We start from the raw sequence: 25,829 nt of genomic DNA on the forward strand, positions 1-25,829 counted from the left end.
CATCTTTTTGGGTCTGGGTTACCTCACTCAGGATAGTATTTTCTATTTCCATCCATTTGCATGCAAAATTTGAGAAGTCATTGTTTTTTACCGCTGAGTAGTACTAAGAAGCATTTTAAAAGGTAAGCAGTGTGGTTGTGGCCATTCTGGATGCTGTCTCCACCTCTCTTGGCATTTAAATATGGCATAGGTATGTTTACTGCCAGCTCCGAGACTGCTGGGTGGGAGCTATGCTCACCGCCTCAACTTTAGGAAGCATTGTGCAGCACGGAAACTCTTTTTGTCTCAGTAAAAACTACATCTGCCATGCAAAGTACTGTGTGGTCTGGACATGTTTCCATCTGTGTTGGCTGGAATCTGCCAAGCTTTCCAGCCTATGAATGCCTAATAGACCCCATCTAACTGCTTTCCCAGGTGGTGGTGCTGAGTGTCAGGCATGCTCTCAGCTGCTTTCCTCCTAACTACTAGCAGGCAGACAAGTAGCCGGACCAAAGTGTGTGGCTGGTCAAACAGGTTAGCCACAAACATATGCGTACCATTTTGTAAATGTAGGCTGCTCGTTCATTTCCTGGCTGCGCAAAACTGAGTAAGTACCCAGACCAAAGCACAGTATAAAAAAGTAAAATGCCTTCTTAGCTTTACTTTTGTTAAAGCTGTTGCTTCAAATTCACTCACAAAATATTAATTTTAGTATTTCTGTTTGGTGAATACAAGTAGATATTATTGGATGGGAATGAAAATTACAAACTGAAGAAATGTATTCTATTTTTTTCAATAAAAGTCTCCAGTCATTTCTACTAGGTGTAGCTTTCTCCAACTTTTTCCTGTTAATATTAACATAAATTGTGGAGCAAATATGCAGGAAAGTGCTGAAATTCATGTCTTACTGAATAAACAAATAAGAATAATTTCAAAACAGATTTGTTTTCTTACTTCTAACTTTCCTTCAAGAGATGTATTTAACTATTCAAGTTGCATTCTGTTGAAGCATCTGGGTACATTAGAGTCATATTTTCAAATTTTGAATGGGGAAAAATAAAAAATAATGGGCTATACCTTTTAATAGAAGCAAAATCAAGATGGCAAAACAGCTAAGGTGTGGCAGTTATTGCACACAACTCTTAGATCCATGAAGAATGAGGTCAGACCCATATTGGAAATCCAAAATCTGATTTGGAAAAGTACATGAGCAAGTTTAAAATTGCAGACAAGTTGAGTTCAGAAATATCCGTTGTATCTGGTCAGTGCCATTGAAAATAAACCTGGTGTTTCTCAGTCGCACTAACTGGTGGAAATTCATATTGAATAAAGAAGAGGGCCTGAATTGGGAATGTTGCCGACCAAGTTTTCTCAAAAATGGTCATACAGGGAAATAGGCTTAGAGAACCGGTTTCCAAGTTGCTCAGACTTACTTACGGTAAGAGGGAGCAAGACTAGGTATTGAGCTGTTAGAAGAACTTGGACACATTATCAACATGGTGCTGATTGTGTAGACATACAATGTAAGAGTTAGGAAGTAGTATAGCCTTGCATGGATACCCCAGAAAGGTGAAGCAAGTTGAGTCAAGGGAGTGACTTCAACTGAGAAATTTTGAACAGTCTTGAGACTGATAATAAATATGTAGACTTTGGAACAGCTTAAACACATTTTACATTAGGAGCCTCTTGGTGGAAAATGGAGAAAATTTTATCATTTAAAAGTGATCTGTTTGGCTGTGAAGGTGACAAGGGATGAATTTGTACTTAATCTTTATTATAAATTAGGCAGGATTTAAAATCACCGGAGAGACACACCTCTCTGGGGCATCTATAGAGATATTTAACTAAAGAAAGTCCTACCCCATATGTTTATAACAACATCCCATTGACTAAGGATCTAAACAGAATAAAAAAAAAAATAAAAGAGTTGAATATTTGCATATATCTCTTTCTGATAGTGGCCACAATGTGTACAACTTTTCCTCCTGCCACCAGAGTTAGAAGTATTTTTTGGCATTATGCCTTCTCTGCTGTAATGGACCCTGCACTCAATCTACAAGCTAAAAGACACCCTTTCTTCTTTTCATTGCTTTTGGTAGATGCTTTCATACAGCTTAGAAAAACAGCTAATACAATCAATGATATCCAGTAGCAATTCTATTAGAAACAAGACAGAAATAGAGTCATGCCCTGAGCCTTAAGAGTGAGGATATTTGAGTCCCTTTAAACACAATGACACATGAATATAAAATGTGTTGTACAAAGGATGGAGAAGTGGCTCATCTGACTGACTCACTATCAATAAACATTACTGAGTGTGTTACTTGAGTTGCACATTTTGCTTTTATAATATAACTTTGAAACACGTGGTAATCATAGGTTTTTCTGTTAAAATGAGGGTAATCTGATATTTAGTTGACCAAATCTTATCATAGCCTTGATATAAGGATAATAAGCCAATGTAGAAAAGGAAAACTTTGTTTGAATCTTGACTATTAGAAGAATTTCACAGTATATTGGCTTAATTTTAAAAAGTCAAGAATATCATAACTTTCCAAAGAAGTTGAACAAATTGATAAAGTTTTAAAAATCTTTATATAATTTTCATAAAGGAGTAAGGATTCATGCACAAATATATATTGTTGAATATATACTAATCCAATCACTGTAAATCATATCCACAGAGAGACAATTGGATGCTAAAAACACTTGCATGGGCTTTATGATTGTCAGTAGGAGGAAATAGAGTTCATTTCTTTTTATTGTGTTATGATTTCCAGGTTAATGGGAATTTGAGGCCCTTGTAACCTGTGCATTTAATTCATATCCCAAGATTTTATTTTATACTTTAAATTAAAAAAATAATAGCAAAGAAATATGCTGGGAATCTTTTGATAGATTGTAATAGAGCTTTTATACAACCATAAAAGGAGTGTGGCGTTTATTTCCTTGTATCAGCTTGGAAAGTATGGTAGAGATGATCATTATATGCAAACTCCTCAGATAAAGAGCCTGCTCGCAGAACTGGATGATGTTTTACATTGCTTCTCACACACCAAATGTTCTCACAGTGAGAGAAAATGATGGAGTTATTTCAACCCCCAGGGTATATGAAGGCATTCTAATTCCTTACCACAATATTGCTCACTTTGTGTCATGCTGTCCTCACATTGAGAGGAAGATTGAATTTGGAATCAGATGGCTTAAAAATAATGCTCCATTTTAATGAAATAGGCACCTTCTAGGTATAACAGGGAAATTCATTTATTGAAAACAACCATCTAAATTTAGGAGATAAATTTCCTTTCTTCAGTTCAAGTAATAAAATAAAACAACCAGATCATTGCTTATTTTGGTGTTTCTAATTATTGAGACATCTGGCATTCTCTTCTTTTATTAGGAAGATGTAACTTTATCTATAATGAAATTTAATTATGTACTATACCACTGCTAAGTGATGTTGCAATTTTATCAAATAACATCCAATAGTTTGGGGTACTTTTATCCTATGTATTTTAATGTATAATTATAAATTTATGTGAAACTTATTTAATGCAATAAAGTTATTACACTGCTTTATTCCTCCAGAAATGTCTCCATTGACGTGACAGCACAGTCAACTTTGGGTACATTCTGAGCCTCAGGAACACTACACACCAAACAGTGGGAATTAGCATTACCCTCAGAAAATTTGGCATCCATTGAAAAAATTCTAATCATAATAGATTTCTGATTACTGGGTAAATTAAACTTTTCAATTGTAATATTTCTAATAAAAGCAATACCTTTCTTCCTAACTAGTATAGTTTGAAGTAGATAGCAAAAAAATAAACCATCAAAATTATTCATCATCCCTAGCAATTAGGAGAATGAAAATCTACAACAACTTTGAAATTTCATCTTTCCTCAGTAATAATGGAAAAGAGAACAAGGAAAATTACCACTTCAGAAAAAAACATATTGAATATTTGACTAGTAGGTATCTTAAAATGCTCAAGAATTAATAGCTGAAACAAAGGAAATGTATAAATTAAATGTAAATGATTTATACATTTATACAAATCAAAACCATGATGATTTGTAATAGTTTGATGCTGTAAATGTCTGATATGCGACCCCTATGCGGATAGATACTCATATGCCGAGAACAGTCACTCTACAGGAACATGGATTTTACTTCTACCTGACTTTAAAAATTCCTTGCTGTGATTTCTTTAAAGTAAATTTAACTATAATGTACCAATTTTTTCTTTTTAATTTATTTTCTTGGTATTTGTCAAGTATTGTGTTCGATTAGATTCTTCTCTCTGTTATCGGATAACATCCATTAGTTGTAGAGATCTCTCTACTGTTCCCTGGGCCATGTCTTCTATTTTATAATCTTCCTTTTCTCTGTGTACATTAATTATGTCTGTATTAGGCTGTTTGGTGATGGTTCATAGCTTTTTTCGCAGCCTTTGCTGTCTCTCTCTACTCTAGTTTTCTCTCCTTTCTCAGAGACACTGCCCCTCTTCAGGGTCTGAGCCCCTATAGCTCAAAGCTCAAGATATTCTCCCAAGTGTTTCTTAGTAATAGAATCATTTCAGTTTTTTTTTTTTTTCAGTTTGTTCTCTGGCTGACGGAGAGTGTCATGACTGTCATCTCTTTTCTAAAAAATTAAAGAATTCTATAGGACATAAAAAGGCGGGTGGAGGTGCTTTTAGCTCTTGTTCATGCCCACCTCCTTCAATTCTCAGTTACTTTTTCTATGTTCCTGCCTTGCCTTTCTTCAGATCTTTGTCTGAACCCCATGGAAAGGTGTCAATAAAAGGGAAAATGAACTTCTTTATCTGACTTTCAGGAGTTACTTATTCTTGTGGTAGAACCTCCTCAACCTTTGGCAACTCATGAAGAACTTTAATTGGTTTCCTCCTATTAAAAACTGCGTGGTATTTCATGTCTCATATAATCAAGGACTCAGTTGGAGGGACTGTATTATTTTTTGTATATATTGGGGGTTAATATTTCAATGGTTTAAATCATTGGTGGCATTTTATGAAATATAGGATATACAGCTTCAGTAAGGTTAGTGAATGGACACATGTCTAATAGCACATAGCTTGGATGCAACCCAGTTCAGTCATTTCATGAACTCCACTACTCTCCAAAGCAACCTATTACTTTTCATTATACCACAATGGTTATTGTAAAAATAACTACAAAAGGAACTGAAGTCATAATGAATAATATTGCATCATAGCTATTCCTTCTCTTATTAATAGTTTTATATACAATGCTACAATCACTGTAGTTTTATCAAGGCATAGGATACATGGGAATTGTTATCAAGTATGTGATGGTAATGATTTTGTGTAAACAGTATTCTTTATTTCTTCAGATGAAAATGGATTTCATCAGCTTTTGTTATCCATAATGTATTGGAATTTATAATGATCTAGTATTAGAGAAGCTTAAACAGAGATTAGCATAAGTAGCAAATAATGGCAATACCACATTTCATTGAATGGTGACTAATTAGTAACAGATGTTGTCTGGTTAGTTAATATTCAAAACTACAAGTAGACCTTTTTATGCCTTATGTACTTTGAAGCAAATTTCCCAAGTTGAAGTTAAAATATTGCATTTATGACTACCAGTACTTCCACTCTGATCTTCCCCACATTAGTGATTTATTTTACGTTCTGATGATGGTTTCTCACATACTGAACTAATAATGTTCTCTGTGGTGTAGGATTTGATACCAGTATTTTGCCAATTTGCAAGGATTCACTTGGATGGATGTTTAATAGACTTGATACAAACTACGACCTGCTATTGGACCAATCAGAGCTTGGGAGCATATATCTTGATAAGAATGAACAGTGCACCAAGGCGTTCTTCAATTCCTGTGACACATACAAGGACAGTTTGATATCTAACAATGAATGGTGCTACTGCTTCCAGAGACAGCAAGGTAAAACTGAAACTACTATGGTGGAATTAGTTGACCTGAATTTCAAATTACATATTTCCCTCATTATAAAAATTATTAGCATTAACCAATGCTTCATTCATTTTAGTACAATTTTTTCTAATGTCAATGTTTGATGAAAGAAAAAATAAGTACCATATTGAACAAAATAATTGTTGAAGATACAAATATTCTAAATAAGATAGAAATAGTAATTAATATTTTATATTAATGTATTCCATTATAGTTTCCATTATGAACCAGCAAGTACCACACAGAGATATGAGAACATAGATATTAAAACTAATCATTGAAATTAATTTGCTATCTGCTTTGCCTACAGTGTAAAATAAATGGAGTTTTTATCACTATACCGTGGAGTTTTAATGTTTCATTTCGTGATCTTATTAAATGAGTTGCATGAACAATGGTATTCATGTGAAGTTATTTTTACTCATTTTATTTTCAAAATTACTTAGTCTTTCAATATTTCCAAAATAGTTTAGCTTGTTAAAAATTCACTAGTGAGAGTATTCCGGAATTCTGTCAGAAGTGAGACCAAAGAAAGAGCAACAATGTCCTTTGTATGCCCTTTGGAATAAATTATACATTTTTATATAGTTACCTCACACCCCCTTCCTTTTCTCTTTCTTCTCTTCAGTTCCTCCCAGGTGCCACCCTCAAACCCCTGCAAATCTAATTGAGATAAAATGCACTTTACATTTAGAATCATCCTTCTGGATTGAATTTAAACATGTTATATATTAAATACATGCAGGGAAAGCACATAAAAATGCTTCACAGTATAATAAATCTTTAGAAAACAAAGGAATTATTATTATGTTTGTGCTAACTGAATCAACTGGAAACAGGTTGCTATAGTACAGTTAATATTGGCTGTACTTTCTAAACTTGATGAAAGATGAAGGAATGAACAAGATATTTAAACAATTTTTATCATACTTCATAAAGAATTGTAGGAATTGCTTTGCTAAGTAAATTATGTACATTTAGTCATAGTCCAAAAATTAAGGAGAAAATAATTGTCTACATATTGATAAGAAGTAAATCCACCATATGTTTAGTTAAGGAAGAGGCCATAATCATCTTTAAACCAGCTTAAGGTAAAACAATACGGGTGAGTATGGAAGTTTGGAGGATCTGAGAGGAGCTGAAAGAAAAAATTCATAATCAGAGTTTATTTTCTTTTAAAAATATCTATTTTTAATAAAAAAGAAGCAGCAAAAATTTAACATTGAATTACTATATTAAATGTTTTAAAGTGCACACGCTTGTGAATACACATTATTGGCTTAATTACATTTGCATTCGATGTAAACAGGTAATCCCTAAAATGCATTCTAGTCATTAATAGCTAGTGTACTTTAATTAGTAAGTACATTTAGATAGTAAATTCAAGTATATTATTACTAAAATGTAATTGTTCATACTTGTCATACTTTTCTGTATTTTAACAGTTGCTGTTTATATTTTGTTGTTTTTTATAATGTTTTCCATGTTTATTCATGAGTACTGAAAAATACATAGACATGAACATATGTGTAAAATCTACAAAGTTGAGTTCATTGAATCTGATGGTGCATAGTGACCTTGACAGTCTAAAAATTGGGAATGGTACATATAAAATTGCATGAAAATGTTTGAATTGAAATTATCAAAAATTTAATTTTAAAATTATTTTTTAAATATTTATTTATTTATTATTTACACAATATTCTGTATGTATGTATGCCTGCAGGCCAGAAGAGGGCACCAGAACCCATTACAGATGGTTGTGAGCCACCATGTGGTTGCTGGGAATTGAACTCAGGACCTTTGGAAGAGCAGGCAATGCTCTTAACCTCTGAGCCATCTCTCCAGCCCTTTAAAATTATTTTAAAACATTTTTCTAAAACACATTCAAAAGCAGGTGGAATTTTGGGTACATATCAGTATAAATCTCCAAGTTTACTTAGTAAAAATAAAAGAAATCCATTTCTCCTTTACAGCACATTAAAGAACTATTTTTAATAAAATTGGAAAGATTGGTTAATGTTATGTCAGTAAGGTAATGAGTCCAAAAGTTTTATTTGACATTTCAGTGTATCTTAATTTAGAGTCTTTGTTTTAAGGAAAAGTTAAATCACATCAATTTAAAAATGAACTAAAACAACAAAGTAAGTTACGTAATATTTGAAAATAAATTACTTTTTCTTCCTGTAAGATACAATATTTTTGTTCTCATGTACTGATCTAGATAATATACAACTTGAACACATTATGTATTTTTTGTGCTATGTTTTTAATGACTGAATTATTTTGCAGTTGGCATAGTAAACAATTTCAAAATTATTTGAATTGTATTATGTATTTAATCTTTTTATAGAGAGTATATAGTGTACAAGAATAGGAATTAGTTTGATATTTCTGTGTCCCATGTCAGATATATTTTTCAAACTCTACCTTTCTCAAAGATAAAACTTGTTCATTTGTTCTGATGGCATTCAGTTAACTTTTGAACAAACATGTTAAATTACAATAATATATATGGTATTCATAACTATCTAGACTATTCAAATTCTCTATACATGCATGTGTTCATTTGAATCACTGACATATAATACAACACAAAATATATACTTAGACTTTGACTTGCATATTCTAAGATTTTTTTTGAATCTTGACTTATGACAGTTTATATTGTATTTTGTTCTTAAATTGCTTACACATCTGAAGCCTTTGTATAACTAGAAATACAAAGATACAACAGTAACAACATACAATAACAAAATGGGTAAATGTCCAATATAACTGGGAAGAAGCAGTATGGTTTTCACAGATTATTTTATAATGAAAAACGATTACATTTATGTAATTATGTAGCAAATCATTATGCTACATCATGTATCTGTACATAGCTATTTTGGTGCACATGTTTATTATGATATCCACACATATATATCCATGTGCTAGCAGGATAATAAATGAATAGCATGCATATTCTCGTGAGATGAAAATCTCCCTTAAGGTAGAGAGTTTGGCAGCTGCACATTTCTTGCTTAACGAAATCCTGGAAGTATTATGTTTCATGTCATTGCAGACCCACCTTGCCAGACAGAGCTCAGCAACATTCAGAAGCGACAAGGGATAAAGAAGTTCCTAGGTGAGCCACAGTTCATTCTTCTGGGAGTTTTATTGATTATATAAATAACCCCAGGGAAGCAACAACATAAAATCAATATTAATCCAACAAAGACAGACTGTGTTAAATTTCATCAGCAAAATTTATGAACTTTTGGAAAGTCATTACTTTTATTACCTCACTTATTGAAGGATATGTCTGTTTTATTGCTCCAATATCATGTTCATTTTGAAAGCTGTTAAAGACGAAAGAGATTTAAACAATACTAAATTTACGAATCAGCAAAAATATCCATTTCTGTGGTTAAATGTGTTACAACTGATGGCATCATACATCATTCCCTATATTAAATATAAGCAAGTAATTATATACATGGGGTGAAAAGTTCTCTACTTTAGAAATCGGGAGCAGGACTTTTAGTGGTTCTCATTTGTAAATTTCTAACTGTAGATTTTAGTAAGAAAAATTTGATATAAATGTAGGTAATAGATAATAGGTACATAAAGAGAGAAAGAAAGAGAAAATGATGATAGATAGATAATTGTATATTTTAACTAAACTCTTAAAATACTTTTAATATTTGACTATCGATATATCAAAATGTTGTTACATTTCCTTAAAGTGTATATATACATATAATTACACATTATTAATAAATTTCATTTGAAGTCATTTTAAATTGGAAACATTTCTAAAATAAAGAATATATCCCACACATCCTTTACCTGGCTCTTTCCTCCCTTTTCTTCTGTAAATTATCATAGCTCATTTGTAAAATCTAATCACTTATTATTGATACAATTTAACTTGAATTTGGTCAGTTCCGCCACTGTTCATATTTTAGCACCGTAAGTACATTTGTATTTTCACAGTATGCAGAACATTGTGAGTATATATTGAAGCATCCATATTTTAAGACTTTACTAAGTCTCAGAATATGAATAATACACATCTTTTTATATAGCATTTATACAATTAAAATACAATAACTTTAAATTGGAACATTTTTCATATTGCTGAAGAATTCTTGTCCCAGGGCTCATCATTCAATTATGTGGTTGGTCATAAAATGCTTTAGGTGAAAAACTGATAATAAAAAAAAATAACTAGCAGAACAATTGTCTTTTTAAACTGTGGCCAGCTGCTTGTGATGATATAAATCATGACTGCAAATAATAGACCAATGCATGAGTATGTTTCTGCAATCCAGAGTTGTACGTCATACCGTGAAAGAACACCATTAACTTCAAATAAATAATTTAGAGTTGATTAAGGTCAAAGAATACTGGAATCTGTTAGACTGCTGGCTTTCCTTATTTGAACTTCTTTTAAAAAATCACATTTAATGACCACCTGGGAAGATTTTCCTTACTCTTCTTTCATGATTCAAGAAAATAGATATTAGAACACTGGGTGCCTTGACTGTTCTTTCTGAACAGGGTAAGGTCATGGTGTATATCTAAATTGGCCAGCTTTTCTGTTAGGGTAAGGCATTCTATGTTTCAATATGAAGATCAATTTGCATTCAGGTCGGTAGTGCAAGGGCTATACTTATGATCTCTTCAAAGTTTCTCACAATTAAAAAAAACAATTGCAACATCATAATATTTTAAATATGTAACTCTTACAAAAACATTTTTCTTGTAACTCATGTCCTTAAGTCTGTAGAGTAAATTCACAAATTTTCCACATTGGTAAATTGGTCCATGACGTTCACATATTTCAAATGAATTACATTTGGATTGAACATATCATGTATTTAGTAGACTTATGAAGCTTTGTAGAGTGTAAAATTAACATCCTGCAGGTGGTAATAAAAGATAACATTCATATTTTGTCTGTATACTAGATGTTTTTTAACCAAAAGTCTATGACTATTCTGTTCATATAAAAGAATAAGTTGGGGAGAAAGGAAAATATCTGATCATCTAGAAGTTGTGGCTAACATTGGAGTATTTGTTGAAGAATTTTACTAAATATTAATCACTACATGTGTACTGTATGACTATGTCAGGTTCTACTAGCAAGAGTATCTTTTTCCCCAGTATTTATTGGCTAGACTTTCAGCCTAAGGGGTGTGGTTTGTATAATAGTGAAAACCAAGAGACCCTAATATTTGCAAATAGAGAAGATACCACAGAATATGCAATGGTAGAAATATATAATGGCATTAGACACAGAGACATTCACATATGCACACACACCCATGCACATACATACATGCACACACAGAGATAAATTTGTACGGTAAGTCATACTCTCATATTTAAGCCTTAACACGGAAAGTGTAGGAATAGAAGATTTCAGTTGGCATAAGCAAAATAACACTATATAGGAGAAAAACAGCTGATGTGCAATAATATTTGGAAGGTATAAATGAAAGTATAAGGAAACAAAACAAGAAATTGTCAATGATAATACAGTTGAGAATTTTGTATGCCATACTAAATGTTCTGAATATTTAATATAAGCATAGAATCAAACATGTTTTGATTTATGACATTAACATAACGATCACCTAACAATACACATTATTATGAATTTTTTTGCATTTGTGTATGTTACCATTCATTTCACAGGACAGTATATCCCTCTCTGTGATGAAGATGGTTACTACAAGCCTACACAATGCCATGGCAGTGTTGGCCAGTGCTGGTGTGTTGACAGATATGGAAATGAAGTCATAGGATCCAGAATAAATGGTGTTGCAGATTGTGGTAAGAGAAAGGCTCACAATTCCATAACACACAATTAAATATGTCAAAGGCTCAGGAAACTTGTTAAGTCCTTAACAAAGACCTACTCTATTCTGATTATCAAATACGTAAAGTACATATGAATGTTAGGGGTGAAAAGAAGTCGGTCCTTGTGTATTGTAAATTTCTATGCTAACAATAAAAATATATAAAACAGATGCATTTAAGTATATTGAAGAGAATTAATAAAAGCTGAGTTCCAATTCCTACTTCAAGTCAAAATGTCTGTTCATACAAAGCAAACACCTCTCGTTCTAAGTCTGTAAAATGTAGGTGCATAGTCTGTCTCATACAGATAAAGAAAACATTCTCATTAATTCTAATCTAAGTCTGTAAAACATAGTGCATAGTGTCTGCAGATCCATGTGGAGAGGTTGTCTGCAGTCCTCTGGAGGAAATGCTTTGTGTAATATGACCCTCATCCACCAAACAAAACGAAGCCAATCCAAACAAAGCACAATTTCAACTCTACGAAGTGTGAGATAGACTAACACATTACTTGTTTCCTTTGTTTACATATGAAAAACATCATGTATATGTTAAATGATAGTTTTAGTGAATGTTCTAATTATTTTATGAACATGTATTTTATGTGTCTATCTAAAGATTATATAAGAATCTGGCATTATATGTATTTTAAAGTTTCCAACTTTTATCAAAAAGTTTTCTAGAAAGTAAGATTCAAATTAGTGTTTGTGTTAAACAGAAAATCACTATACCGAACACCTTACTAGAGTACCCTCCCAACCCCTACGATGGTTTAAATACAAACCTATCAGGCTGTTATGATTAAACATTTGGTCCCCAAATGTTGATGTTATTTGAAAACTTATGGAGCTTTTTGAATATGTAGTCTTTTGGACACTGCATGTTAGGGCCCAGGCTAGCTTCAGTATGGATACCCACTTCCTGGTTTGTCTCTTAAGATGCATCTGTCATAACTTGAAAATCTCCTTCCCAATGTTCCAGCTGTTTTTGTTATTCATGCCACCATGTTTCCCTGTCGTGATGGATCATACCCTCTAAAATTTAGCCCCAGTTAGACATTACTCTATTTCTTCATACTTGTCTGTTACTTGGTCACAGCAAAAAGAGAAGTAATTACATAAACCCATAAAACAGATCTAATGGGTTATTTTCACTATTTCAATAAAAATCATGAAAATTAAGTAGTCAGTGATAGTTTTTCGCTCTTGTGGAATTTTTAGACTGATAAACAAGGATTAGTTAATAAGTAGATAATAGCAAATAATCTTACATTATTATACCTTCCTGCCTTGCATTTATATATTCTATATAAGCTTGATTTGGGTGTTGGGGCCTTACACCCATGTAATCAAAGCAGGAACTAGGATTCAATACCTACCTTACACAGTATTAAGAACTATAAAACATACCTTTAAAATATGCATCTTAAAATATTTTATTACTTTATCTACCTGTGATAATAATAATGGAAGAAGTATTTTAATTTTATGCCACTAATGAAAATTGTATGCAATTGATTACAGTAAGTGAGAAAAATTACTTTGAAAACTTTATTGATGGGTTTTCTTATACTACTGCAAATATAATACATTAATTTAAGAAACAGTTTATTGTTCCTATAAATGGCAATTTCAGCATGATATGAAGTCAACCAATTTATAACCATATAAATACATTAATAGGACTTATGAAAATTAAGACTAAGAAGGCAGTATCATTTGAAAACTTAATATTTATTACAGATATAATGAATCTATGAGAGTTGCTATCTCTAGAAATATTAATAGCTGACTTTAAGTTAGTATGAGTATTAATTTTCTGTTGCTGTAGTAACAAAAGAGAAATCAATCTTACTAAGCTGCTGGCTTAATCAACACAAGTTTATTATCTTTCAATTCTGCATGACACATTACAACAGATCTCACTAAACTAAGCATCAATATTTTAGTAAGTTATTGCTATTTCTAGAGACTATTTAGAAAAATCAATTTCCTTGCCTCTTCAATCTTCTGGAATTTTCTGATATTCTTTTATTATGTATCTTCCCCTCCAATTTGAATTCCAAAACCTTGCCATCTTTTTTAACATACTATTATGGTTACATCTGTAAATTACCATTTTCTAAGTAAAAATTTGATTAACTAGAAGGAAGTAATGGTGAAATTGCCTAGGATAGTCTCCTGTTGCAAGGTGAGTAGTTGAATCCTATGTATAAATTGCCTTTTAGTCTTAAATTGAAATTTAGATTTAGAAAGTGTATATTTCACTGTGATAACAGTTCCAACTCATATACTTGTAGGAGAAATTTAGAGACGTATATAAGATTCTTAGTCTGTCATGGAATTCTACGAAACTTGGGCTGAGATCAAATTTACTGAAGTGGAAATCTTACACTGTGCAGTGCTTTGAGGATAAACATTTTAACAAGTCAGAGTTTTAACACACAACAGTCTTCCCAAGAATAGATTTTTCTCATATCTTCATTGAGATAAACAGAAAATTTTCTTGTTCGATATAACTCAGAACTCATCTTATTTCTTAGTTAAATAAAACTGATATTTGCTTTTGTAGCTATAGATTTTGAAATTTCTGGAGATTTTGCAAGTGGAGACTTCCGTGAATGGACTGATGATGAGGGTGAAGAAGATGACATTATGAATGATAAGGATGACATTGAAGATGATGATGAAGATGAAGAGGATGATGATGATGATGATGGGGATGACCATGATGGATATATTTGATCAGTTACAGCAAAAGTCAGCAATGTCTAAATTTTTAATATTTACAAAATAATAGCATATTGAGAAGTTCCTTCTTATCCCTGAACAAAGTGATCCTAAACCCCACATATATTTTGTATAATTATTTCGAATATTGAAGCTAAAGTCATAGAACATTATGTTTAAATAAGAATTATTTAATTTTAGTTTTTATATGCCTTAGAAAAAAAGAAAACACATATGGGTTGTAGCCTGAATAGAGAAAGTTGTGAAGACTACTATAACAAAATTTTTCATAAGAACAAACTATGTAATTGTTCCACAAACAAAAAATAATGATTGTGTGCTTGGGATCATATTTGTTGCTTTTATGACAGATTTTATAAGTTAAATTTATAGCAACTTACTAATGACCTAAATTATAAGGACTTTATCAATTAAATCAATTCAAATTGGGTATCTTCCCAAACTTATGGCAGGGAGAGGAAGAAAGATGACACATGGTAAGATTAAGTTACCACTATTGAGTATGTATTAAGTGGTGATCTTTTTAATTATGAAGTGATTCTGGATCTGTTTAGGTCATTTTGTAATGTTAAGTATGGAAAACTATGGATTCTGAGAGACAAAAGTTTTTCTTCCTACTTTTTAATGCAAATCGCATTGTGTATCAGGTAGATTTTTAAAAATATTGTTAAACAACATTATTTCTAGATTTTCTATCTTTCCAATGAGCATATGGGTATAGAACTTTATTTAGGAAGAAAAAGATTCATTTCAACCACTTTTTAATTAAATATATTTCATTTGATCAAAGATCAAATTTGAAAATATAAATTCTCATTTTTTATTTAATATAAAATTTTGTGTTTAATCTTGGAATCATGACATTTTTGTTAGTAGTGCTGGAATTAGAGAATGTGTTGTATGGTGCCTTGCAAAAATAGAAATAGAAAGAGTCAGCATGCATACCGGTATAGGATATTAGGCAATATTTAAGCACACATAATTAACAAGTTATTGCTATTAAAGACACTGCTGGAATGAAGAAAATGGAATATGTTTCTTTCTTTTTTTCTATTGTTACACAATCCCATATGGACTTGTTTATAATTATTGTGAAAAGTAGCATTTAACATTTAACTGTAACAAAAATTATTTTGTTCACTATACATCAGTTAGCATGTTCATTAATTGTGTAGACATTTTGACATGCCACCTCCTTCGGGTATATGAGACCATACTTTTGTGCTCAGAACAGAAACAGGAAAACCTGTTGAATTTTACATATTGGTATCTTCCACTTCAACAGTGAATTTACAGATTTCCTGGGATATTATTCGTAGACATAAATTTGGTGAACTTGTTCCATCTAATTTCTACACATTAAATGAAAACTTCAGTGTTGACCATACATAATATTTAAGCTATAATGCATTCTCTTTTTTTACTGTTTATGTATAGTTTACAAAATAAAGAATCTTGTAACCCAAGTAAGCTGCTCCTTAATGGTATACTGGCATACATAGTAGCATGGGGAGTTTTCAGTTTGTTTCGTGATTCTGGAAAATAACATACCACAACAACCAAGTCAAGAAACGTTTCGTGAGTTTACTTTTTCAGTTTCTAAACCAGAATTGTTAGTGTCTTAAGGACAGTTAAGATTATTTTTGTTTGTTGGTTAATCTTAACGTGTTCACTTGTTAAAATATTGCAAAATAAATAATTTTCTTTCCAAAAGAACAGCATTTTAACATTTATTTTGATTACATATTTCTTAAATTAGTTACCTATAGTTCTTAATAGACTAATTGAAAAATAATTGGATAACTTTATCTATGGTAATTTTGTATGAATAATAATACTTACACTGAGGTTATCATTAAAGATTACAAATCTAATTACATATAGCTATTTAGCCTAAAACAATGATCTTGAAGTTAAACTTTCTTTATAGTGTCATCAGTCAGAATTCCAGGAAAGCAACTAATTTAACAATAAATCAAATATGGAAAGAATACAGGGCAACAAAATTACCAACATTAACAAATGTTATCTAAATTATTTGTGTACAGTAAATTCGTTTAAATGTATGTGCTTAAAGTTTAATTTATGGCAGGTATTAAGTGCCTTGACCAACATGTAATTTACACTGTATTTGTTAATTCAGTAAATTTCTGCCTAGACATTTATTTCCAATACTATAGATATTGGATGTTTGTATTACACCAGTTACTATTCTAGTTCAGGAAATTTAGTATTGAACAAAATATTCATGCAGATGAAATTCTAGTATTCAACGTGGACAATATACATACATTTCTATTTCATAACCTGATACAGCTGCATGTTCTAATATAGTACATCAACTGTTGTATTATACAGAGTTAAGGAAAGAAGAAAATTTGAACTTCAGTAACATTACTCCATTCCAATTCATAAGCTCAGAGAAACAAATTTAGCTAGAAGGAAGAGTTAACTTAATGGTTTACTGTTCTTTAAGCTCAATTATGATTCACGGGCAAGAAAGCAAAATAAGATAATATTTTAATCTTAATTTTTATGGCATTATCAAAATACAGAAGATCAAAAACTATGTGACATTTTAGATTACAATCAGTCAAATTTTAAACATTAAAGAAAAAGATAAGAAACTTTTGATGAAAATATTCAATGTTTCTGGTATATCATAAATTTATAAATTAGTAAATATTGTGTGTGAAGGCTAAGGTGTAAGTCAAAAACAATACAACACCAGTTTAGAATTATGATTAATAGAATGGTTATTTATTTAAAGGGGAAAAAACTTACAGATCACCGTCCCAGACAAAGCCCTCTGTGCAATCAGGAAGGGAGTCTAGTCTCCGGAAGTGGAGCAGGAAGGAAGAGAGAGCAAGAAGGGAAGTGGCCGCTTTTTTAAAGGGAGAGAGACCACGCCCCAATGGGCTGGTATCTCAGGGGCTATTGGCTGGAGGAGCGGAAGGACCTCCCACAACATGTGTGTGTATATGTATGTTTGTGTGTGAGTGTGTTTGTGTGTGTGTTGGTCAAAACGATATGTGAAGACAAGGCAGACAGAAAAATAGTGGGCTATCTGCCAATCATTTAACGCAAATCAAATTCAGTTTAGGAAAAGCAATCGTGATGAATTAGTAAAAAAGGGGCTAGAAGTACTTGCTTGCTACATACATTTTGCAGTTTTACCCACAAAGCTAAGGATGTTAAACACAATTCCTGAGTGTTGGTTCATTTATTCTGCTGATGACATAATCACAGGGAGCACCTTTACAGAAGAGCATGAATCAACTCATCCTATGTAACAAATATTTGAAGATTTGTTTCTTATAAAATGAATTCAGACTCAGTTGCTTATAATTAATAGGGTGCTATACACAATGACTTTTCAAGATGATTCATTTTCATGAGAAAACTATAAAGACCGAGCAAACCAGGATTACCTATGTGTTTTGTTTGCCTGATAAAAGTATGCATGTATATTTCAACATGCTGAGATTAAACAGTGAGTTCTCAGCCTTAGATGGGACACTGAAAGCAACACCTCTTCACAGGACTCAGAGAATATCAAAGTGAGCAGGAAGAATATATGAATCAGGACAAGGAGGGAGTACAGGGAAATACTGTCTTCAGGGAAGAGACCTGGCTGTTGCACATAGGGATAAAGAGCAATTTTGTTTACCTGCACAAGAACTATACAAGTTCAAGCCAGTTAGAAATTCCATCATGTAGGTAGGAAAAGGACCTGAAGCCCCATTTCTTGATAATGGATGTTGGGTGTTGCAAGTATTTCTCCCTCCTGTCTGTCAGCTCTCACATCACAATATGGGGTTATTGATTATGTAAGCTTGTCTAATAGCTTAGGCTTGTTTCTACCTAGCCCTTTTAACTTAAATTAACCCACTTCTTTCTATTCATTTATGTGTTGCCACGTGGCCCATGGCTTGTTACCTCATCTCCTACATGTTGTGCTTCCTCCTCTCAAACCTCATCTTTTCTCAGTTTCTTCTGTGCCTGGAAATTATGCTTAAGTATCTGCCATTTTTAAACCAATCAAACTGACACATCTTCACAGTGTTCAACAGGATTATTCCACAACTACTCAGGGAGGGAGAATCACTTTGCTTTCAGTTTGGTCACTGGCATGCTACCTATGCCTCAGCAGATGACTCCACACTGTACACATAAAGGCTACACTAATTAAAGTCACTGGGTGGAAAACAAAAAAATATGGGGAGAACCTGAAATTGAAAATTGAAAGGAACATATATTGTAGGGCCCAAGGGGAGTAAAAAGAAAGATGTTGATTGGAAGTGAATTTGACCAAGGACCATTATATACACATGAAATTTTCAAGAATAAAATTAAAACATGGACAGTGAATTTAGTATTGAGATAAAACATAAAATAAAAGCATTTGTTCACATTTACTTATCATATGTTAAATTAGGATGAGTATACCACATAATAGATTGGCAAGATAGTATAGGCAACACAAAATCTGAGGTTACTACAAAATGGTATAAAAATAGTAATATAAATACTACTCAATAACTAAGAGTACATACTATTCTATATTTTTTCCATCTCCTGCAGGAGGAAGCTTTTCTGATGATGGCTAAACAAGTAAGTGACTGATCTACAAGTATAGCAGAATATTTATTCAATTCCTATTTGTTTTCCTTTTAGACACTATTATTTGGTTTTACTCCAACTCCATGGGTTATCTAGTTTCAGGTTCTCGGTCATCCAATCAGGGTCAGGTATGGGTTTCATCTCATGGAGTGTGCCTGAAGTCAAATCAGTTATTCATAGACTACTTCCACAAAGTTTGTGTCACCATTGCCTTAGAATATCTTGCAGGAGGAACATCATTGTAGAACAGGGGTTTGGAGTTTTCTTGCTGTTTATGTTTTTTTTTTTTATGATAGTATAAAAAGTACCTTCCTGTACCAGACACTGGAAGTAGCAGTGAAGGCTCTATGTAGGCATCAGCTCTGCATCTCCATGTTCAATGAATTGTGCAGGTGCTGTCTTCAGCAACGGGACTTCACTGTCAGTTTGTGAAGAGTAACATATAGTCTTGGCAACAGTTTAGGTTGTTTGGGGGTTCCCACAGGATCCCTTGGGCCAACAACTCAACTAGATGTGATCCAGTCCTCGTACTGGAAACTTTATTTAGAGACAAAGGATGGACTCTTGAAACTCTGTCTCCCCCAGTTTTTGGCAATTTCATTTAGATCGCCTTCTTATACATGTGTATTTTATGAAGTTTCTATTCTATTTAATTTAGTTGTGTTGGAAGGTTTGTGTTGGCTGGTAGAGGAGGCATTTCTCATGGTCTGGCAGATTATCCTAATAGATTAGCAACATGAAACACTCTTCCTCCCAGTGAACTTCTGGCCCCTACCTATACTTATGTCAACAGCATCCCTGGAGAACTGGCCTTATCTCTAAACCAGATGCCTGATTTATCATTGCTTTACTCTTGGCACAGATTCCTGCTAGAAGATTTGTGCTAGGAGTCTGCTATAGGAGCCTACTGCCATATAGGAAACCTTGTGATAGGAGCATGCCAATTAATGCAAATTAGTGTTTGTCCCCAGGATTCCAATCTTATATATTTATACTCTGGAATAATGATGAGCTCTCTCTTGAAACCCGATACTCAGAGGTCTATCTCCATTCATACCCATAGCCATTTGAACTCTGTTCCCTTTTTCTGTTCCCTCCACCCTTGTGGACCAATGCAGTCTACAATTTCAAGAAAGAAGCAGAACTACATAGTTGTATCTTTCCACAGTCCTTAACACAACCACCTTTCTCCTCCCCCTCTGAAGAACACTAAAAAGAAATCCCACACTAGCCCAGAATTGAATATAATAAAGGGTTATTTATTTAGGAGTAGACTCACAGATTACAGACCTCTGCACAAAGGGGGAAACAGGAAAGAATCCAGCAACCGGAAGAGAGCAAGCACGTGCTTTACATTGGCATTTATGGTATATGAGGTCACGCCCAAGTGGGCCCTTAACTTAAAGGCTACAGGCTGAAGGAGTTCCTACAGCTCCCCTCCCTACTTGATCTACCTAGTCAAGCCCCGGTTTCATCCATATCTATCTTTTCTATTATACTTTCTTAGGGAGATATATCTGTTCCTTCTAGTCCCTTAGTCTATGCCTGCCCTCTGTGGTTCCATGGATTGGAGCTTGGTTATCACTGACTTAATAATTAATATTCAGATATAGGCAAATGCATACCATATTTGTCTTTCTGAGTCTAGGCTACATCAATCAGGATTTTCTTTTTCTAGTTCCATCCATTTGTCAGAGAATTTTATTTTTTTTAGGACCTGAGTAATATTTAATTATGTAAATGCACCAAGTTTTCTTTACCCATTCTTCTGTTGACAGACATCTATGTTGTTTCTAATTCCTGGATATTATGAATGGAGCAACAGTGAACATGTTTCTGTGAAAGTGTTTCTGTGGTAAGATGAATCATCCTTTGGGTATATGCACAGGAGTGGTAAAGCTGAATCTTGAGGTAGATCAATTTCTAACTTACTGAAGAACCACCACACTGATTTCCATAATGGCCTTATAATTTTGCACTCCTACCAACAATGTATGAATGTTCCTCTTATTCCACATCCTGGGCAACATAAACTATCACTTGTTTTGCTGATGTTGACCACAGACAGACATTATACAGAGAGTCCTCAGACCACTTAACTCTAATAGGGATGTGATGGTCGCTCACCTCTGCGCAGAACTCAGGAAACCCTAAGGAGGAGGAGGCAGTAAGAGTGTAAGAGCAAGAGGGGATGGAGGACACCAAAAAAGCAAGGCATTCTAAATCAACATAAGCAAAACTCATACGAACTCACAGAGACTTATAGGCAGAGTATTCGTGTCCCAACAGCCTATTTCCAAATAACCAACATCCACTTTCCAAATACCTAACTCAGGGACTTATTACTTACAAATGTTCAGCCAATACTTCAGACTTATTACCATATAACTCTTACATTTAAATTAACCCATAATTATTATCTAAGCTTTGCTATGTGGCTCAAGGCTTGTTACCTCATTTTCTGTACATCCTGTTTCCTTGGTGAGTGGCTGGTGTCTCCTGACTGTGCCCTTTTTCTTTTCATCATTTTCTTAGTCTGACTGCCCTGCCTATAATTCCTGCCTGTCTACAGGCCTATCAACTTTTTCATTAAACCAATCCAAGGGGCAAATCTTCACAATGCAAAAAGGGATTGATTATTCCATAGCAGAGCCTGAATCAGCAAGCACACTGCCTGCAAGTGTCGGCACAGTCCTCTGTGTGTATATTATCCTCTGTGTGTATATTATGGATTCCTTAATGTGTGAATGAGTCAGTCTCTTATTCTTGTGTCTTCCTTTGGGCTCTTTTCCTTCTGTTGGTTTGTATTGTCCAACTTCAAATAGATATTTTGTTTTATATTATTATGTATTTTTAAACATTTAAATGAATGAATGAATAAGTGAGTAAAAATATAGCTACTAAGGTTAACATTCAACTGTCATTTATACCTTCTCGGAGAGTGAAAATTCAGTTTTTCGCCTTACCATGACACTGGGTATATAAACCACTCCAGGGTAGACCCCATGTTCAGGAGCATATGACCAGCATCTATTTCACTCCATAGAAGTACATAGTGCTCTAAACAGAGTGTCCACATTCAATTCCCAACTACCGTATGGAAGTTGGAGACAATGTCTCAAAACTTCCTGTAACTCTAGATCCAGGGGTCTGATATCCTTTTCTGATCACTGAAGAATCCTTCATCACTGCACAGATATCCACATAGATTCATACAATACTATAATAAAAGCAAAATAAATATTTTCTAAAAAAAAAGAAAAAACACAAAAGTTAGAGGTGTTTCAAAATGGTATGGATATGTAAGTGAAGATATGACAAATAATAAACCCAAGGTCATGCAGATGACCTAGTTATGCTCAGTGGGGCTTGAAGGAAAGGAGGTCAACAAGGGTGGGAGGTAAGTGAGGGGATGTGTGCCTAATAGGAATCCATTGGCACATGAATGAAATTGTCAACATCCGTATTTAATTAACTAAAATACTTTCAAATGTTTAAAACATTTCCACAATAATTTTGAGAAGCTGTATTCATGTATATTTACTTCAAATACTTTAGATTAAATACTGTACATACTAAGTTCATTCAGAAAATTAAAGAGGAATATTATTTAACAAAGAGATGAAGAACCATATAATTCACTGAAAGTCACCACACCTAGTTCCAGGATCCTTTCTCACTATGTGAGAGACATATTTCTTTTGCTTCTTCAGAACCAAATTGAGATTATGGTACCATATCTAGCTAAGAGACTGGGAACTGAAATAGTTTATATGACACTAGGCAAACCAGATTTTACTGTTATTTGAAAGTAAATTATCTCTCACAGGCTCACATATTTGAACAGTTGTTTTCCAGATGGTGGTGCAGTTTGGGAAGGTTATAGAACCTTTAGAAGGTCTATTCTAGCTGGAAGAAGTGGGTTCCTGTGCAGGGTTCACAGTCTAAGCTGAACTCTGGTTCACTTCCTGCTTCTCATATGTGGATACAATGCTATCAGTCTCGGGCTCCTGCCACCTTTCTTTCCCTGTCTGCAGCCATAGCTTCACAATAATCTTTATCCCTTCTGGGATAAAAGATTACATTGTAAGCCAAAAGCTGGGGTGACATTTGTCATGGTTCATCCATGTGAATTCACACATTCCAGAGTAGGGGTGTATGGATTAGAAATGTTTGCAGAATAGACAGATAAACAGACATAGGAAGTCCTAGAAGGCAGCTCAGTGAATACTCAATCCGCCCATGTTTTTTTCCATATGCTTATATACCCCAAAACAGAATGGGGGAATGAAGGCAAAAGACCGCTTTAAGAGGACATATAGAACAGCCAGAACAGTTATTTATTTCAATATTGAGACAAGTCACTATTTCCTGAGTTAAGCATTTTGATGTTTTGGGCAGAATATGCAGTGAATACACCCTAGACCAAGTATCCTATAGGCACTAAAACCATCCAGCCCTGGGCTTTTTTTGGTTGGGAAGTTTTTACTGACAGCTTGTTTTTCTCTATTTTCATTATGTGGGTACTTAGTGCCATAAACTTTCCTCTTAGCACTGCTTTTATAGTGTCCCATAGTTTTAGATATGTTGTGCCTTCATTTTCGTTGAATTCAAGGAAGACTTTAATTTCCTTCTTTATTTTTTTCCTTGAACCACGGGTGGTTCAGTAGTTGGCTATTCAATTTCCATGAATTTGTAGACTTTCTGAAAGTAGTATTGCTGTTAAATTCTAACTTTAATCTCTGGTCATCTGATAAGACACAGGGGGTTATGACAATTTTTTTTGTATCTGTGGAGATTTGCTTTGTTATTGAGTATGTGATCAATTTTAGAGAAAGTTCCATGAGGTGATGAGGTATATTCTTTTGTGTTTGGGTGGGATGTTCTAAATGTTTACAATGGAAAAAAGAAAGCATCTTCAACCAATGGTGCTGGCATAACTGGATATCAACATGTAGAAGAATGAAAAAAAGATCTGTATCTATCACTATGCAAAAAACTTAAGTCCAAATAGATTAAAGACCTCAATATAAATCTGACCACACTGAACCTGATAGAAGAAAAAGTGGGAAGTAGTCTTCAATGCATAGGCATAGGAGACCACTTCCTAAATATAGCCCCAGTAGCACAGACACTGAGAGCAACAATAAATAAATGGGACCTCCTGAAACAGAAGCTTCTGTAAAGCAAAGGACACAGTCAGTAAGACAAAAAGGCAGCCTACTGAATGGGGAAAGATTTTCACCAACACCACAGCAGATGAAGGATTGAACTCCAAAATATATAGAGAACTCAAGAAATTAGACATTAAAATTCTAAATAACCCAATTAAAAATGGGGTACTGAACTAAATAGAGAATTCTCAACAGAAGAATCTGAAATGGCCAAAAGATACTTAAGGGAATGTTCAACATTCTTAACTATCAGGGAAATGCAAATGGAACAACTCTGAGATACCATCTTACACCTGTCAGAATGGCTAAGATCTAAAACACTAATGATAGCTTATGTTGGAGAGGATGTGGAGTAAGGGGAATACTCATCCATTCATGGTGGGAATGAAAACTTCTGCAATCACTTTGGAAATCAGTGTGGCAGTTCAGAAAACTGGGAATCAACCTACCCCAGGATTCAGCAATTCCACACTTGGGAAAATACCCAAAAGATGCTCAACCATACTACAAAAGCATTTGTCCAACAATGTTCATAGCAACATTATTTGCAATAGCCAGAAGATATAAACAACCTAGATACCTCTCAACTGAAAAATGGATAAAGAAAATGTGGCGCATTTACACATTAGAGTGCTACTCAGTGGAAAAAAAAATTGACATCTTGAATTTTGCATGCAAATGGATGGAATTAGAAAACACTATTCTGAGTGAGGTAACCCAGAACCAAAAAGAAGAATATGATTTGTACTCACTCATAAGTGGATACTAGCTATAATAAAGGACATTGAGCCTATAGTTCATGATCCCGAGAGATCTGATACCTTCTCCTGGTTTCTGTAAGTACCTGTACTTTTATATTCACACACCCAACACAGACCTACACAAACACTCAGAGTTTAAAATAAAATACATCTTAAGGTTTTAGCTGTTGTCAGAATTGAGAAAAATGCACACCAACTTAAAGAGTATGGTGTCTGATGACCCTGTATTGAATCATGACTCTGCCTCTCAGAGGCACTGAGAAAACTATTTGTACAACGGGTTGTACTTACCAAAACATCTTTCATTACAATTTAGATTTCCTTTCAGCAAAACAAAAACCATCTATGTAAAAAAAAAGATTCTTTAATAAAAATGTATAAAAAATGAAAAAATCATCTTAATTCATATCCTAGAGATTTGTGAGGCGAGGTCCCACCAAAATCCATTTAAAACAGTTTCTTGATATGCTATCCACTATTGTAGGCTTATCACACTTTTATTTTAAGACTACAGGACTATTATTAACAACTAGAATAATAATGTAGTTATAGCAATTACTATTGTTATAACTACCAATAAGACTATTATTTTCTCTGTTATGAGATTCTAGTTAAGAAGGTGACATAACCTCTGAAGGTCACTATGAATATTAGTGCGGCAATTACAGTACAAACCTGGTAGCATCAGCTCAATATAGTGCATACA

General features: G+C 33.5%; 1 protein-coding gene across 2 annotated transcripts in view; it reads left to right on the forward strand.

Moving 5' to 3' along the window:
• Spock3 (SPARC (osteonectin), cwcv and kazal like domains proteoglycan 3) overlaps window positions 1–16,029 on the forward strand; it is a 204,411-nt gene extending 188,382 nt beyond the window's left edge. For both annotated transcript variants that reach the window (XM_013354008.2, XM_005367743.2), the window contains exons 5-8: window positions 5,711–5,932; window positions 9,030–9,092; window positions 11,651–11,788; window positions 14,387–16,029. In XM_013354008.2, the coding sequence (XP_013209462.1) occupies window positions 5,711–5,932; window positions 9,030–9,092; window positions 11,651–11,788; window positions 14,387–14,559 (596 nt within the window). In that variant the 3' untranslated portion in view covers window positions 14,560–16,029. The remainder of the gene's footprint in view (window positions 1–5,710; window positions 5,933–9,029; window positions 9,093–11,650; window positions 11,789–14,386) is intronic.
• The last annotated feature ends 9,800 nt before the right edge of the window (window positions 16,030–25,829 follow it).

The sequence above is a fragment of the Microtus ochrogaster genome, unplaced genomic scaffold (genome assembly GCF_000317375.1).
Source record: "Microtus ochrogaster isolate Prairie Vole_2 unplaced genomic scaffold, MicOch1.0 UNK23, whole genome shotgun sequence".
Taxonomy (NCBI): Eukaryota; Metazoa; Chordata; class Mammalia; order Rodentia; family Cricetidae; genus Microtus; species Microtus ochrogaster.